Source organism: Pinus tabuliformis, chromosome 1_2, assembly GCF_031772625.1.
Source record: "Pinus tabuliformis cultivar Carrire ecotype Pingquan chromosome 1_2, CPIR1, whole genome shotgun sequence".
Classification (NCBI taxonomy): domain Eukaryota; kingdom Viridiplantae; phylum Streptophyta; class Pinopsida; order Pinales; family Pinaceae; genus Pinus; species Pinus tabuliformis.
In genome coordinates, this window is record NC_142298.1 from 565452387 (window position 1) to 565469877 (window position 17491).

General features: G+C 39.3%; 1 protein-coding gene across 2 annotated transcripts in view; it reads left to right on the top strand.

The window, feature by feature from the left end:
* LOC149206862 (ribonuclease H2 subunit B) overlaps nucleotides 1-17185 on the top strand; it is a 350779-nt gene extending 333594 nt beyond the window's left edge. For both annotated transcript variants that reach the window (XM_089393809.1, XM_089393808.1), the window contains 3 exons: nucleotides 1063-1138; nucleotides 1412-1487; nucleotides 16964-17185. In XM_089393809.1, coding sequence (XP_089249935.1) covers nucleotides 1063-1138; nucleotides 1412-1487; nucleotides 16964-17104 — 293 coding nt within the window. In that variant the 3' untranslated portion in view covers nucleotides 17105-17185. The remainder of the gene's footprint in view (nucleotides 1-1062; nucleotides 1139-1411; nucleotides 1488-16963) is intronic.
* Nucleotides 17186-17491: the final 306 nt, after the last annotated feature.

A 17491-nucleotide genomic window follows, 5' to 3' on the forward strand; every position in this document is an offset into this window, starting at 1 on the left:
TTCTATAAGAAGAGCTTTTTTGGGTTTTCCCCTTGGAGAGGTTTTGCTCTGGCTTGGAGCCTATATTTTGTGTTCTATTGTCTTCTATGATCTTCATGTTTTATGGTAATTGCTTGATGGAGAAAGAAAACATAATAATAATAATGCTGACAGATTCACAAGTAATTATCATGTAAAGAAAATCTAAATAAATTACAGGCCCTTCGATTTTCCAACAACCTCCAGCCTTACAAACAACTATCATTAAAACAAGAAGGAAAAAACAAACTAGCTCCTAAGTTCTATGGACCATATCAAATCATCAAGAAAATCAGTCAAGTAGCTTGTGGTTTGAAATTACTGGAAACGAGCTGCATCCATAATGTTTTTCATTGTTTCTTGTTTAAAAAGATGTTGGGAAAACATCAAATAGCACAAACAACACTTCCTACATTGAATAATGAAGGAGAAGTTGTAGTAGAACTGGAAGCTATAATTGCCACAAGAGAAAAGCGATTACGTTCTCAAGTAATTAAAGAATATCTGATCAAGTGGAAGAACCTACCGAAAGAAGATGCTTCTTGCAAAACAAAAGATTTTTTGACAACAACATCCATCGTTACCTATGTTTTGAAGACAAAGCGTTTCGTGAGGGGAAGGCAGTTAGTATGTATAAAAATCATACTGTTATGTATTAGTTATGATTAATTTGGGAAGAAGAGGCACAATCAAAATATCATGACCCCTCATGTAAAGGCACCGAAGCTATATTTAAGGCATAAGCTAGGGGCTGTCATTGTAAACATCATCACCTCAAATTCTTATATATATATATATATATATATAGATATCTGCTATTTTATAAATTAGTTGTCTCTACAACAATTTCCCTAACTAATTATTTTGCTACAGATTGTATAATTTGTGATGGTCAGAGTTGCAATATTTTTTCCTACCTTCTGCGATGATGATGTTAAGATGGCAATAAGTATGCAATACTGATGGTCATTTCTACATATTATGCAATATGTGCCTTAATTTCTTTTTCTAATAGTTTCTAATGCTATTAATCTTATGGAACAGAGTCAGATGCCATTGGATTATTGGGGGAATACTTGAAGGAAGATCCTTGGCTGTTTCGTTTATGCAATCATTTAGGGTAAGATGTAAGGTCTTTTTACTGTATGTTTTCTTAGTGCAGGAAGGTTTTGAATCATCTATCTGTTATAGGTGGTTTCATATTAATCCTGTTATTTGTACTAAACATACCAATTGTGTCCACCGTAAATACAATATGCCCAATGGTATACAGTGAGGCTGGAAGTGAAATTTGTTTGAACTGTAAATATTTCTCATATTATCAGTTTTTGTATCTGGAGGTTATTCTTATAAACTGTCCTAAGTAATATGAATTGTGTCTCAATCTTTGCAGTGTGGATTTAGAAGCTACCAAAAAACCTCGTTTGAAGGATTCTGATACTATGGATTTAGCTTCTGAAAAAATTTCGGTACTTTTCAGTTTCATTATTCTGTGTGTATTATTTTTACTTTCACATATTGTCATATGTATGCGTTCCTATTCTCCAAGAAGCATTAATTGAAGAAAAAATAATTATTTTGGATTGATATGTAGTGTTTTTTGGTTGATTATTATTCTACTAAGATAGGCTTAAAATTCTTGCACTTTTCTACATCACGGAGATGTGTGAATTAAACAAAGCAGTGGATCTGCAGGAATGATGTTGGTTTGTATTTGTATCTGATTTAGATTTGTTGAAAATGTAACTAGGTTCGGTCTTCATTTAATGTATTTCAGTCATCATGTAATGTACTTATCAAAAGAATAAAGAAAAGACTTATTATTATTATTATTGTGACTTATTATAGCGTGGACTTCATGCTTGGGTCATCTTGTTTTAGGTCGAAGTCCCCATTGAGGACTTCTAGGCTTTAGTCTGAGTCAATAGAGTCATTTTACTTTTAAAGAGACCCTTCTTGGGTTTTTGAATCGTGTAAAAAGGTTAAGTATTGAGTCAAATAAGATTTATGTGTCCTCCACACGATATCGGCCTAGAAGAAGATCAAGTCAGCCTAAGGACCCTATTCGACTTCACATGGAGCCTATAAATACAAGCACATCGAATTCATTTGGTGCATCACTCTCACACAAGTTCAATATCTCTTGTAGCTGGGAAAAGTGCGAAGTTTGTTGCCGAGAAGATGAAATGAGTGCGAGTTTGGAGAAGTCTAAGGAGAAAGAAAAAATCGAAATTTTGGTGTCTCTCTCTCTGTTTCATGTACTGGATTGTGAAATCGAAGTCTTCCAAGTTTCTCAGCTGTCGAAAGCTACTGCGTAGTCGAAGTTGCTGGAAAGGGGTCAAAATTCTGGGAGGCTAACTTGGTGTGGAGGGAAGGTCTTATCTTGGTCTAAGGTGAAGAGGCTCAAAGAATACTATTGAAAGGAAGAATTTCTTCACTGGGTTTTCCCCTCGAGGGGGGTTTTGCCCTGGCATAGTGCCTACATTCGGTGTCTATTGCTGTATGTGTTTTTGCTTTGGTAATTGGTTGATGAACTAAAGGAAAGAAGATATAAAGAATTGTAATAATAAGAAACATCACAAGTAATTATCAAGAATAAGAAAATCTTTCTGATTTTCTAACATGGTATCAGAGCTTTGGTGAAGAAGGAAGTAAAAGGCAGTCGCAAGCACTTGATCAAGGAACCATTCAAAAAGACTATCTCAGGGAAGGAATCTACTAGAGGAAGATGTCTAACACAATCAAAGGAGAGAAAAAACTTGAAGGGGTCTCTAACTATAGGTCCTGGAAGAAGAGGATTGACCTAATCCTTTGAAAAGAACAAGGTACTTGACTTGGTGAGAGGAAAAGTAAAGAAGCCTACAAAGGATTCCAGTGATGCTGACAAAGTGAAATATAGGGAATTAGAATTGGTGGCCATGACTCTGATGGTAGAAGGAATAAAGGACAACCTTGTCCCATTCATAGCTAACATCGATCATGCTTAGGAAATGTATGAAGCCTTGTCAAAGTTATTTACTATTAAGAACATTGGTCAAGTAGCAAGTTTGAAGAATGAGCTAAGGACCACAAAGATGACTAAAGAAGACACTGTGGCATCCTTCTTTGTGAAGATAGCTAGAATCAGGGATGATCTCTTGGCCATTGATGAAATTGTTCTAGACAAAGAACTCGTGATCACTGCTCTATTAGGATTGCCATCCTCTTGGGGTGCATTTGTTGCAGGTCTTAACAGTTGGAAGGAAGCTCCCACTTTTGAAGAACTATGGACTGCCTACAATTAGGAAGAATTAAGGATCTCATTAGTTGCCAATCCTAAAGGAGTATCAAATGCCTACATTGCTCAACATAAAGGAAAGAAATCGAAAGGACCAAGGAAGAAATTTGACATGTCCAAGATATAATGCTATCAATGCCATAAGAAGGGTTACTACAAGAGTGATTGTCTCGAAAATATAAAGAATAAGAAGAGAGATAGAGATCATGCTAATTTTGTTGAGGAAGGAGACTCAAAGAAAGCCAAGCCCGAAGAATTTGACATTAGGGACTTACACTACTAAGTCCTTTGCTTGTAGCTTTAGATATCTTGTTTTATATGTTTTAGAATTTATAGGTTTTTAACATATTTTGGAAAAGACATTTTTATTGTTTTTATAAGTTTGTAGGTATCCCTCAAGCTTTGGAGGGAGCCCCCAACAACTCCCTAAGATAAGTATCTCATTTCCTTTCAGTTTTTTGGTTTCATGTATTCATTTAGTTTTGATTATATTAAATACTAATCACTAGTCTCCCTCTGTTGTCTTGATTAGGAAGACACCTGCTAGATCCTCAAGGAGTTTGAAGAGAGCTACCCAAAGTAAGGTTTGTCAAGAAACAAAGGTATGTCTTAAACTATAATACATTGATTTCTTTATATTAAAGGTTTATTCATTTGATAGTCTATTACTAACATTGTTATGTCTAGCTATATTGAATCATAATGATTCTTGTTTTGGGTGAATCATCTCTGGATAAATCCACCCACCCCACTCATATTCTTAACTGATTTTGTAGAACCCTAGACAGATTCTAGAAAACCCTAACCGAATGGTATGCTAATGCGAATGTTTGAAACCCTAAACTATTTAGGGATATTGTGAAATGTTGCTTGAAAGTTTTTGGTGATGTCATGTTTGGGATTTTGGTATAATCAAGAAAACCTAACTTTGTTAGGGTTGAATGATAAGGTCTAAAATCCAGAACCTTTGAAGTTTTGGTAATGTTGGGTTTGCTATGTTTCTACATTGAAGCCCTATCTCATTAGGGTTTGGTGGAATTGTGAAAATTCTATTACTGCAGCCACTGATTTATTTTTCCTACTTATTCCACAATAAGTTATTTATGAAATTACTTCAATAAACATTAAAATAAATATTGTTGCAGATATCACACCGTAATACAGAAACAAACATATGCACAAGTATTAACACATTGACACAGATATTTTGGACAACAGTCCCCGGAAAAACCCAATGTGGGAAAACCAATGCAGCAAGGGAGGATTTTATTATTCAGCAATTCTTCAGTACAATAGGGTGCCAAACTGGCTTACCCACAGAGAGAAATAATTCTCCAGCACTTCTCCCAATCCCAACGTCAACCCGGCTGACCTCTGCGTGGCTCTCAAACCCTCTGCGTCAACCCCAGCTTGATTGTGTCAGCCCTGGGCCTCTCTGTGTCACCCATGCAAGCCCAACTAGTGACTGCACAGTATTCTGTTGCCTCTGCGTCTGTCTGAAAAGCCCTGCGCCTGCCTCTCCTGCCTCAGCGCTGATCTCCAATGGATGATCCCGCCTCTCTGCTCCCGTACTTGCTGCCTCTTGACTGCTCACCAGACCACTGATTCAATTTCTCAGCGAACCCCGCTCCAAAAATTGAACTGGCTGGTCTCCCTCAGTGTGTTCTCCAAGTGACCCTCAAGCCTCCTCTTATACTTTTCTTGTTGACGAATCAATGACTGAGATTAAGTCCCTAATCAACAACTAAGATTAGATTTGGCTTGATCCATGACTTTTGGACCCTTCTAATACAGTTTTATATTAATTCACATTAATATTTTATTTTCCCTAAGTTTATACTTAGGGACTCTATTAAAAATATTAATTATTTTAATATCTCCCAAACTGTTTGGAACCTACCCAAACCCTTTCTGGGTATTGGAGATTTGACTCTTTTGATTAAGAATAGTATCTGTAGCTACTGCTGTCTTGCCGGTCTGTCTGTCCCCAATAATTAATTCTCGTTGACCATGTCCTATAAGAATCTCATGTGCCTTAGCCTCTCCACCAATTTTCGTGGCTAAAGCACATCCGATGCTACCCCAAATCAACACTCCCTCTTAGCGAGTACTGTGCTCTAGTAATACTCCTCACTAAGTATCACCCTGATCATCCGACATCAGTCCTTGTGCTGATGCTAAGCCTCCCTTCTCAACATTCTCTGCACTGCTGCATCCTGTATTGCTGCCCATGGCTCTGCTACTGCCACTGCTGCATCTGTACAACAACTCCCATGCTGCTACTGGTCCTTTCTCCCAACATTGCATCCACGCTGCTGCTGGTCCTTTCTCCCAACACTGCATCTGTGCTGCAACTCCCTCTGCATCCTTGTTGTTATCACTCCCATTTCTGCTACTGAAATGGGTTCTTTACCATCCCCATCTTTTCCCTGAAGTAGTCAAACTGTGTCTTTCCAAGGGCCTTGGTGAGGATGTCTGCCACGTGTTCTCTTGTAGGAGTGTAGCTCAACTGTACAACTCCTCGTTGGAAACAGTCCCTGACAAAGTGACACTGGATATCAATATGCTTCGACCTATCATGAAACACTGGATTCTCAGAGAGTTTGATGCAACTCTGATTATCACACATGATCTTGGTTGCCTCCATATTCCTTCTCAATAGGTTCACAAGCAGTTTTATAAGCCATATGGCCTCACACGAAGCTGTGCTTGCAGCCATATATTCTGCCTGAGATGAGCTCAAAGCCACGAACTTTTGTTTCCTACTGCACCAGGAGGTCATTCCTGATCCAATGTTGAAATAGTACCCAGAGGTACTTTTCTGATCCGCTGAACTTCCTGCCCAATTTGCATTAATAAATCCACTCAATCCGATATCCTTACACCTGGTGTACAAGAGTCCATAATCCACTGTTCCTTGTAAATACTTGAGAACATGTTTGGCTCCTGCCCAGTGCGCCCTCTTCAGTTCCACCTTGAACTGACTGAGGGTGTTGACAACATAGCAAATTTCTGGCCTGTTATTGACCAAATAAATCAGGAACCCTATGAGTTGCCTGTATAGGGTGGGATCAACATCCTTGTCTTCTGATGCATCAATCTTCTTCCAATTGGTGATCATTGGTGTAGCCATAGGTCTACAGTCCTCCATCCCGAATCTTTTCAGGATTTCTATAGCATACCTCCCTTGCCTGAGGAAGATTTCTCCCTTCTGCTACCAAACTTCCAACCCTAGGATGTAGTGCATTCATCCCAAATCCTTCATATCGAATTTTGTGGCTAGATTCTTCTTGCAGTCCCCAATGAGTCTAGATGATCTTGTTAGAAAGAGATCATCCACATATAATACTAAGATTAGCGGCTCATTCTCTACAAACAGATAGTAGAGATTCGGATTCGCGTCACTCTTGACAAACCCCATCTTCTGCAAGTAGCCATCTATTCGACCATACCATGCTCTCGGTGCCTGTTTCAGCCCATATAAGGCTTTCTTCAATCTGCATACATGAGACTTCTTCTTATAAGTCTCAAAGCCTTTTGGTTGTTCAATGTATACCTCCTCTTCTATTACCCCATTCAAAAATGTCATTTTGACATCCATCTAATGGATCTCCCATCCCATCTGGGCTGCAAGAGATATCAAGGTCCTAATAGATGTATACCTGGCTACCAGGGCGAAGGTCTCCTCATAGTCAATCCCTTCTTTTTGAGCAAACCCCTTAGCCACAAACCTGGCCTTGTATTTCTCAACACTGTTGTCTGCAGCGTATTTGATCTTGTAGATCCATCTTGAAGCTACCATTGATCTGCCTTGAGGTCTTGGCACCACCTCCCAGACATTGTTTACCATTATGGAGTTGTATTCCTCTACCATCACATCTAGCCAAACCTGATGTTGAGTTGCCTCCATGAAACTGGCAGGCTCTCCATCCTGAGCTACTAATAACTAATATCTATTTGGCTGTTTTTGCTCCCTCTTATTATTCATTAGCACACCGATGAAGTCCTCTACATCTCGCAGAATATGATGAAGTTCCTTGGTAGTTCTTCCTCTGCCAGCAGGTGCTTATGTTCGCTCTTCCTCTTGATCCTGAGAATCTTCCTGTCCTGAGGAAGAATTCTTTACTTATGTTGGTTGAAGAGGTTTAACTAGTGACTCCTCTTTGGACTGCTCCTCGGAAGGCGTCTCGCGAGATCTTCTGAAAGCCCTGTCCTCCATGAACTTTACATCTTGTCGTAATACTACCTTCCTACTCCCGAGAAGATAGATTCTGTATGCCTTAGCGTTCTCGCTATATCCTACCAGATATCCCTTTTCCGCAGTCTGATCCAGCTTCTTCCTCTTTTCTTCGAGTATGCGGCAATATGCTAGACTCCCAAATATCCTAAAATGACTGACTTCAGGTGTCTTCCCTGTGAAGACTTTCTCTAGAGTAATCTTGCCTACTGCTCGATGAGGAGTCCTGTTCTGAACATAGACTGATGTCTTGCATGCTTCTGCCCACAGGAATTTTGGCATATCTTGATCATACATCATGGACCTAGCTGCTTCTACAATAGTCTTGTTATTTCTTTTTGCTACCCCATTCTGCTCCGAATTATATGGAGCTGTCCGCTCTCTTCTGATGCCCTCCTTAGCGCAAAAATTAGTGAAGTCCTTATCGACATATTCTCCACCGTTATCTGAGCGCAAAACTTTTATTTTCTTCCCAGTAGGATTCTCCACTAGAGCCTTGAACTCCTTGAATCGACAAAAAACCTCATGCTTGTTTCCGAAAATAAATCCAAGTTTCCCTTGAGTGATCATCAATGAAGGTAAGGAAATACTTGACACCACTGAGAGCTTTGACGGACATAGGTCCGCAGATATCAGAGTGTATCAATCCTAGTACATTCTTGGCCCTGTGTTTGCTCCTAGGAAACACTGCCTTGGCATACTTTCCTAGAGCACATCCCCTGCATACATCATCTTGTTCCGTACTCAGATCCAGAGCTCCTGTTACAGTGCTCCTAAGAATTCTCAGAGCTCCATGGTGCAAGTGACCCATTCTTCTGTGCCATAGTTCATTTAAGTCCTTGTCTCCATGACTGCCTATTAGTGCCATTGGTGATTCTAGTTGCAATCTATACAACCAATTACTTTTGATCCCGATCTGCACTTTCTTTTTTCCAACTTGAGTGTTTGACGTATACCTTCTCCTTAACGAAGTAGACGTCATAGCCCTTGCCCTGTAGTTGCGACACGGAAAGTAAGTTCATCCTCAATCCTGGTACATGCAACACATTTGTAGCATGAAACCGTTCTCCCGATTCTGTTTGAAAAACTATGGTACCCTTCCCTACTGGAGTACACTTTGCCTTGTTCCCCATGGTGATCTGAAAATTCATCTTCTCTTCTCGATATTCCGAGAAACACTCCCTGATTCCTATCATATGCCACGAAGCTCCATTGTCTATATACCATACTTCTGATGACGCAACACTAGTCATAGACACCACTTCTTCTTCTAGCCTGGAAGCCAACATAGAGAAATCAAAATCTCTTTCTCTTGTGAAATCTTCTGAAAATTTGTGAGTCCCCTAACATGGATGCCTCTGCATCGTGGTCTCGATCCATAATTGATTTTCCCTTTTTGTCTCTGATTACTCGCTCTGATACCATGTGAAAATTCTATCACTGCAGCAACTGATTTATTTTTCCTACTTATTCCACAATAAGTTATTTATGAAATTACTTCAATAAACATTAAAATAAATACTGCTGCAGATATCACACCATAATACAAAAACAAACATATGCACAAGTATTAACACATTGACATAGATATTTTGGACAATAGTCCTCGGAAAAACCCAATGTGGGAAAACTGATGCAGTAAGGGAGGATTTTATTATTCAGTAATTCTTTAGTACAACAAGGTGCCAAACTAGCTTACCCACAAAGAGAAATAATTCTCCAGCACTTCTCCCAATCCCAGCGTTAGCCCGCTAACCTTTGCGTGGCTCTCAAACCCTCTGTGTCAGCCCCAGCTTGACTGTGTCAACCCTTGGCCTCTCTTCGTCACCCACGCAAGCCTAGCTAGTGACTGCGCAGTCTTTTGTTGCCTTTGCGTCTGCCTCTCCTGCCTCAGCGCTGATCTCTAGTGGCTGATCCCGCCTCTTTGCTCCGTACTTGCTGCCTCCTGACTGCCCACCAGACCACTGGTTGAATTTCTTAGCTAACCCTGCTCCAGAAATTGAACTGATTGGTCCCCCTCAGCATGTTCTTCAAGTGACCTTCAAGCCTCCTCTTATACTTTTCTCGTTGACGAATCAACGACCAAGATTAAGTCCTTAATCAACAACTAAGATTAGATCTGGCTTGAGCCATGACTTTTGGACCCTTCTAAAACAATTTTATATTAATGCACATTAATATTTTATTTTCCGTAAGTCTATACTTAGGGACTCTATTAAAAATATTAATTATTTTAATATCTCCCAAACTATTTAGAATCTGCCCAAACCCTTTCAAGGTATTGGAGATCTCATGTGCCTTAGCCTCTCCACCAATTTTTGTGGCTAGAGCACATCCGATGCTACCCCAAATCAATAGGAATGTGTGAGCAAAACCCTTACAATGTCTTAGAAATGATATCCTTGGTATGTGTGTGTTTGTCTGATCAAACCCTAGTCTAATCAAGTTTGTTATATGTCTATTGATATATGTGAAGTTGGGTTTGACTATCACATGATATGAAATGCCTTTGCATGATGATGAATAACTAGGTATATATAGATATGTCCTTTTGGTCAAATCCCTAGCTTGGTCTAGGTCAGATGTATTGATGTTGTCGGACATATGATATGCTTATGTATGATTATGAATTCCTAGATATGTGTGTTGACCTAGTTATTGATCGTAAGTCTTAGGATTTAATGGAAGTCCTTGTTTGAGATTCTAGGATGATGATGTTTGAAAATCTAGGGTTTGCAGCTAAATCCTAGTAGTAGTTACATTGTCTAGTATGTGTGATATAACAATATGAGATTTATTTATTTAATGATTGTTGAGATTGTGAAAATGGAATTTCAAGGTTTTTGGAGTTGAACTTTAGTCGAAGTAAAATCTCTGATATACGCTAACAATATGATAATTTGAGACTTGTGTAAGATTGTTGAAATTTGAGTTTTGGTTGGGATTGATGATTGATCGGAAATCTAGGGTTTGCAACTAACCCTAGTGGAAGCTGGTTATGTTAATAACTAAGTTGTGATTGGTTTTGATTGACTCTTTTGTATGGAATCTAGGATTTGCATGAAACCCTAGTGAGAAGTCTAACATATGAATTTTGAAAGGTTTATATTTGTCTAAATTGTTTCTAGGGTTTGCTACATGTTGTAGTAAGGTATGTCATACCTTTGGAAGAAACATTGAAACCCTAGATGGAATGAAAGTTGTTATGAAGTAGTCTAGGGTTTATGACAAAGTCCCTAGCAAGATGTTGAAGAGTATATGTCTCTTGTTTGTAATTAAGTCTAGGTATTTGATATGTATAAAGATGAAATGCTTCCGTGATTCTGATATGGCTAACTTCATGCTTCTATAGGTTTGGTTGTACTTGCTATCTAAGTTTTGTAGGTACATAATATTCAACTTGGTGAAGGTGCTCGATGTGACAAGCATGACGAGGATGATAATAATTCTGATGAAATGGTTGGAAGCCACGAAAGATTCTCTAATGACGAAAAGAAGAAGCTGATCTCCCTGGGTAAGCATGAATAGAAGAGATCTCCCTAAGATTAAGAGGGAGTCCGGATGAAGAGATGCTTCTTGGTTGAGAGGGAGGGCATAGCTTGGTTTTGATTAATGAATTTCAAAGGATATGTTGCTACATGATAGGAAAGGAAAGTGTATAATTGAGGAATCTTCTGTTAAAGATTCGGTTGTAACACCCTCCTCCCACATCTACCCAAGTAACTGGCCAACCAGGGTAAACATGTGACGAGAGGCTACTATGATTGGATGCAACTTCCTATGTGACCTTAAGGAAGTGGAATCGACAGAAACACAACATATAGACCTTCCACATCAACTACAGGACTCCTAGGGACCATTCCAACCACTCGAGTAGCTAGCCTCTGGGTACCACTGAAGTTTTTGACCACTAGACCTCTGGATGCTCTCATGCTATAGGCCTGCCTGCATCTAGGAGGCTTTGGACGCTCTCATGACAAGGCATGCCAATGTCCAGGGACTATTTTAGTTCAGTGTTGTGCCAGCGTTCTCGGGATTTGTGCCACTTTTTCAGGCCCAGAGCCCAGGTCATTGCCCAAAATTGAATGGCACCTTCAAAATAGTAAGATAACAGGGAAACAATGATGCAAAAGTAAATACTTGAATAAGCCCTTAACCGGACCCCTACTAGCCATGACAGGCATTTCGTCAAACATATCACAAATATGTAATCTATAGGTGTAAACAACAGATTTAAGCATAGGGATCTCATACTTATCTGAGAATCGCTAAGAACCATTGTTCCCTCATATCATTTGCTACATTATCATCTATTAGGTCATAGATACATTGTCCATTCATTTACAAGTAAAAACATGATGAGAGCCATACATAGCCACTATCATAAAACACATACATAACCAGCATAATAACAACAGAAATACCAATGAAATCACAACCATATGATCCACATATAAATCAATATAATACTCATAGAAATACAAGGAGAAATAACCTCATATTGATGATGCAAAATCCAAACCCAGGATGGGACTACCACGTTCCACCCGACCATAGAATGGCTGAGCCAAATCTCTCTTCAGCCATTCACCCCCATGCCATATTCCAAGCATGAATGTAGGACTCAAACCAAAAGAACAAACCAGGGCATCCCTAGGCTAAACTACCTCACCCTCATCAACAGAAACCAGGCTTTACCATAATCCATCCTGAATCACTAGGCCAATACAATGAACGTGTAATAACAAGTTTTACCATGATCTCCACCCGATCACTAGGCCAAACAAGCATGGATGCCACCGGATTTCTCCACCTACACTGTGAGGAATTTTCCTGTCTCCTAGTCTCTCAGGCTTTACCGCAATCCACACCAGATCACTAGGCCCTAAACCGAGACCCACTCTCTAGGCTTTACCGCATATCCCAACCCAGGATTACTAGGCCAAACAGAGAGCAAACCACGTTTTGGCTTTACCGTATATCCTGCCATTCACCGACAAGGATTCCTAGGCCCACTGAGGCAACACAAAATCTGGCTTTACTACAACCCATAGTTTGGTTCAGGGGTTACTAGGTCTTGTGTTCTATCATTTGGAGATCCTTCTTACTCAGCTTTGAATCCATCCGACAATCCAACTCAACCAGAACATGAGAACCCCATCACTCCATGGCTATCTGGAAATGGCAAGGCTAGGCTGAAAACATTGTCACACTAGCAAAACCCATGCCATAACGGCAAAAGAACCACATGCAATACCATGCATGCCAAATCTAGCAAGGAAAATACACATGTAAATCGATACTTGCAAAGAATACCACTGTAGTTGCTTGATCTTTGCTTCCTCTTGCCTTCTTTGTCTTTCTTGATCCAATGCCAAAGTGCTCCAAGAGTGTGAGAGGGGGAGAGAATAATGAGATAGCTCCAAAACTTATATGACAAAAGGTTACAAACTGATCCTCAGAAACCTTTTTATCATTTAGGCTTCTATTTTCTTCATTTTTCATTATTTTCCTTCATTTTCCTCCTCACATGCAACCTATGACATTTCACCTTCCTTTTCTCCTAATTTCCATTATTTTCATAAATAAATGTGCCAAAAATGCCATTTTGCCTTTCCAAAGCCTTAGCCATTTCCTTTGCCAATTTCCGTAGCCATAATAAGCCAATGAACACCCACACTATGATGTTTTGCCCAACATTCAGCTTGGAACAAGTGTCACATCAACCGTGGTTATTATTTTTGCCTTTATTAACTTTTATTACATGGAATTTTTACCAGGGCTATTACATCAGTTGATAGTCCTACTGAGTTGAGGAGCAGCATCTAGAACGAACCTGAAGGTTTGTTTTTTTGTACATGTGAAAGTATATTATTGATTAGGGTTGTCTTTGTACAGGTGAATCTTTCGAAAGTTTTGATAGCATGTTGGTTTAGAAGAAAGTCTTTCGGATTAATCACATTATTAGGATTTGGTTGACGTTTCGAACCAACTAATGTGGTTCATCCTCAGGACTAGGTGAGAAATCCAACAATCAAAAGGAATAAATAGTAAGGATGCAACATTGCCCAAAATTAGCCTTACTATTTATTCCTTTTGATCTTTGGATTTCTCACCTAGTCCTGAAGATGAACCACATTAGTTGGTTGGAAATGTTGACCAAATCCTAACAATGTGATTAATCGGAAAGACTTTCTTCTACATTATGGATCACAAAAGTCTTAGATATAGCATGTTAGTTACCAATCAATTTGATTGGGAGAGATTGGTTATCCTTGATCTGTTGGATCTAGGAGAGTTGAGGCATTGTAAGTGAAGCATTGTCTGTGAAGACATCTGGCTGACACTTTGTGTTGATGTCTAGGTCCTGAAGTTGGAAAGGTGGTTTTGGTCATTGAGCTCTGACACGTACATGGATTTTTGGTTGATGGTTAGATAGTAAGCCTGATGGTACCTAGAGAGGTTGAATGTTTGAGTCCATCTTATTCCTACATGGATAGATTGCCCTGGTCAAGAATCTAGTCCATGGCATTGCGGTGCCTAAATTGTTGAGAGACCAATGGATAGATTGCCCTGATCAGGAATCTAGTCCATGGCATTGCGGAGCCTAAAGCTCTTCAAGGTTCATATAGTTTGAGATCTTCCTGTGATATTCCCACTTAGCAAAATTGTTGAGGCAAATATCAATTTTTGGCCAATTTTGAATTAATTCACATTAGCACTTAGGAAGTGTGGGTTTAGAGGCCCCACATGTATTTTTGATCAAATGTGAGCCCAAACATTAGAGGATGGAGGAGAAAATCGAGCCACTAGTGGTACGTGGGGGCCACTCATAGAAAATTGCGGCCCACATAGGCAACACACTCTCATTGGAGCGAAGTTGGGTGGGGAAAGTCGAGTTGGGGCCACATGGGCATCTTGGATGCTCTTTGATAAATAGAACAAGAGGCACTCATTTTGGTCATTCATTCATTTATTCAGAAACTTGTCTTTGACATAGCACGCTTGAACGGAAGTTAAGTCTGCAAGTGTTGTTTAGCACACGAGTGTCTCCAAGCGGAGATCTCAACCCTTGCTTTGGTGGACTTCGAGTGCCAGCCCAAGGAGGGAGTTCCATCCTTTTGCGATTGTTCTAGTAGTGGGAGTGCGAGTTTGTGTGGAGGAGACACTAGCAACAATGCAGGAATTGCGCAGTGCTTGGAAGAGACACACTTGTGAGTTGAGGAGCGAAGGGAGTTTGGGCCTAAAACTTGAGGTGGAGTCTGAAGAAGTGTTGTGGGGGCTTTTTTAGCATTTTGGTGGAGCAACAAATGCAACATCTTCTACAGGCTACATCTTTTGCTTGTGGAGGAGGACCAAGCATTTGGGGTCAGTTTTGGAGCATCAGAACTAGAACAAACCCTTTCTGGGTTTTTGACAAGAACCTCAGAAATAATTTGGCAGAATTTTTTGGGCAGATTTGAGGGGTCAAACAGGGGTCCCAATCTAGGCAACAACTAAAGGAGCTAAGGGAAATTTTGGCCGAAATTTTGACGTCAACATTTGGCCTATTCCTTTGTGGGTTTTTATGGGTTATTGGTGGAGAGGCTGGGGTTAATTTCCCGGAATTTTCTGAGCACCGGAGGTGGCCCTAGCAACAGATCTTCACACCCAGCAGCGTATTTATTATTTCTGGGTAGTTCAGCACAAAGCCAAGAGATAGAGCAGCAACATATTTGAGGGGGACTTCTTATTATTCATTTGGACTTAGCTAGCTTGCCTTGAGCAAGCCCAGGTGCACTTTTTCCAGCACCTCATTGTACCCTCTTCATATTATAATAAAATGGCTCAACAACGCAGTTTTTGGCTTTTAAATGGTGTTCTGATGATTGAGTTTCTTTTGTGTGTTTTTGACTATGTTTGCTTTGTTTATCATTGTATATTTCCATTAGGAACATTACACTTCCATTGTATTTGTATATGATGAATACCTCCCTAGTTAAGAGGGAGTGTTGGAAAATGTAACTAGGTTTGGTCTTCATTTAATGTATTTGAGTCATCATGTAATGTACTTATCAAAAGAATAAAGAAAATAATTATTATTATTATTATTGTGACTTATTAAAGCATGGGTTTCATGCTTGGGTCACCTTGTTTTAGGTCAAAGTCCCCATTGAGGACTTCTAGGATTTATTCTAAGTCAATAGAGTCATTGCACTTTTAAAGAGACCTTTCTTGGGCTTTTGAATCATGTAAAAGGTTAAGTATTGAGTCAAATAAGATTTATGTATCCTCCACACCATGTCGGCCTAGTAGAAGATCAAGTTGGCCTAAGGACCCTATTTGACCTCACATGGAGCCCATAAATACAAGCACATCAAATTCATTTGGTGCATCACTCTCTCACACAAGTTCGATATCTCTTGTAGCTGGGAAAAGTGCGAAGTCTGTTGTTGGGAAGCCGAAGTGAGTGCGAGTTTGGAGAAGTCTAAGGAGAAAGGAAAAATCGAAATTTTGGTGTCTCTCTCTCTCCCTTTTTCATGTCTTGTATTGGGAGATCGAAGTCTTCCAAGTTTCTTTGTTGCCGGAAGCTGCCAATTCCCGGAAGTTGTTGCCTAGTCGAAGTTGCTGGAAAGAGGTCGAAATTCTGGGAGACTGACTTGGTGTGGAGGGAAGGTCTTTATCTTGGTCTAGGGTGAAGAGTCTCAAAGAATACTATCGAAAAGAAGAATTTCTTGACTGAGTTTTCCCCTCGAGGGGGGTTTTTCCCTGGCATAGTGCCTACATCTGGTGTCTATTGTTTTATGTGCTGTTGCTTTGGTAATTTCCTGATGAACTAAAGGAAAGAAGATATAAAGAATCGTAATAATAAGAAACATCACAAGTAATTATCAAGAATAAGAAAATCTTTCTGCGTTTCTGATTGTCTAACAAGATTTTCACTTCTTTGAAGTTTGAACTGCCAGTCATTTAGGGGTGACACTTCTTTGATAACTTCAATTCAATACACATTTTGTACTAGAAAATAATATTGGGTTTTAGATAATGAACTAACATATCTTATTTTACAATCTTAATACTTTCTGTATCTGAGCACTAGAGCTTCAGACAATTGTTGACAAACAACCTGCAGCAGTGCTAAGGCTTTGTAATCTTTGTTAGCAACTGTGATTTATCTTAATATAAGAATGAGCAATAAGCTGCACTGTAAGAATCAGTGCAACTGAAAATAACTTTCAGTTTCTAGTGTATCCTTTACTATATTTTTAGTACAGTTACATCAGCAGAAAATAGCTTTAATTCTGCAAATGTCGTTAGATTCCTGTAATAAATTTCAGTTCAGATAATGCAACTGCACATGCATTCAAATTTTAGCAATATTGCTCATGTCCTTTGAACTTAGACTATTCAACTTGTTGGTTGATGAGACTGTCCATTTGTTTTATTAACAGGTCCAGGACTTTCAAGGGGGGAATAATGCAAATAAAGGGAAAGCATCTCAGAAAAGTACTGCCAACAGGGGAAGATCATCTCAGAAAAGGAATGATGAAAAGGGATTGCAAAAAATTACATCCATGTTCAAAAAGTCTTAGGTCTGTTTGTTATTAGACTATTGGTTTAACTTGTAACAAGATTTTGACACCATCTAGTAATTTCCTTGGCTCACTGTTGAAGTAATAATTACTGGAGAAGTGAGGTTTGTCATTGAGAGGTGAGCATTAGTAGCCAGTTCAGCAAAGACGAGACTTCATATGTTGCTTCACTTCAACAATATAATCTTATAATTTATGTAAGTTTCATCCCATCCAATTTTGATGGGGTTAAAACTGACTAGTTTTTTATTGAAAGATTTTTTTGCATAAGAATATAGCAAAGTATCTCCTTGCAATTTCCCTGCATTCACAGGGTCACATTCTTGTGAAATAAAATAGTCAAGTTTTTCTTGGAATATATTATTTTTCTTCATTCAATGACAATTT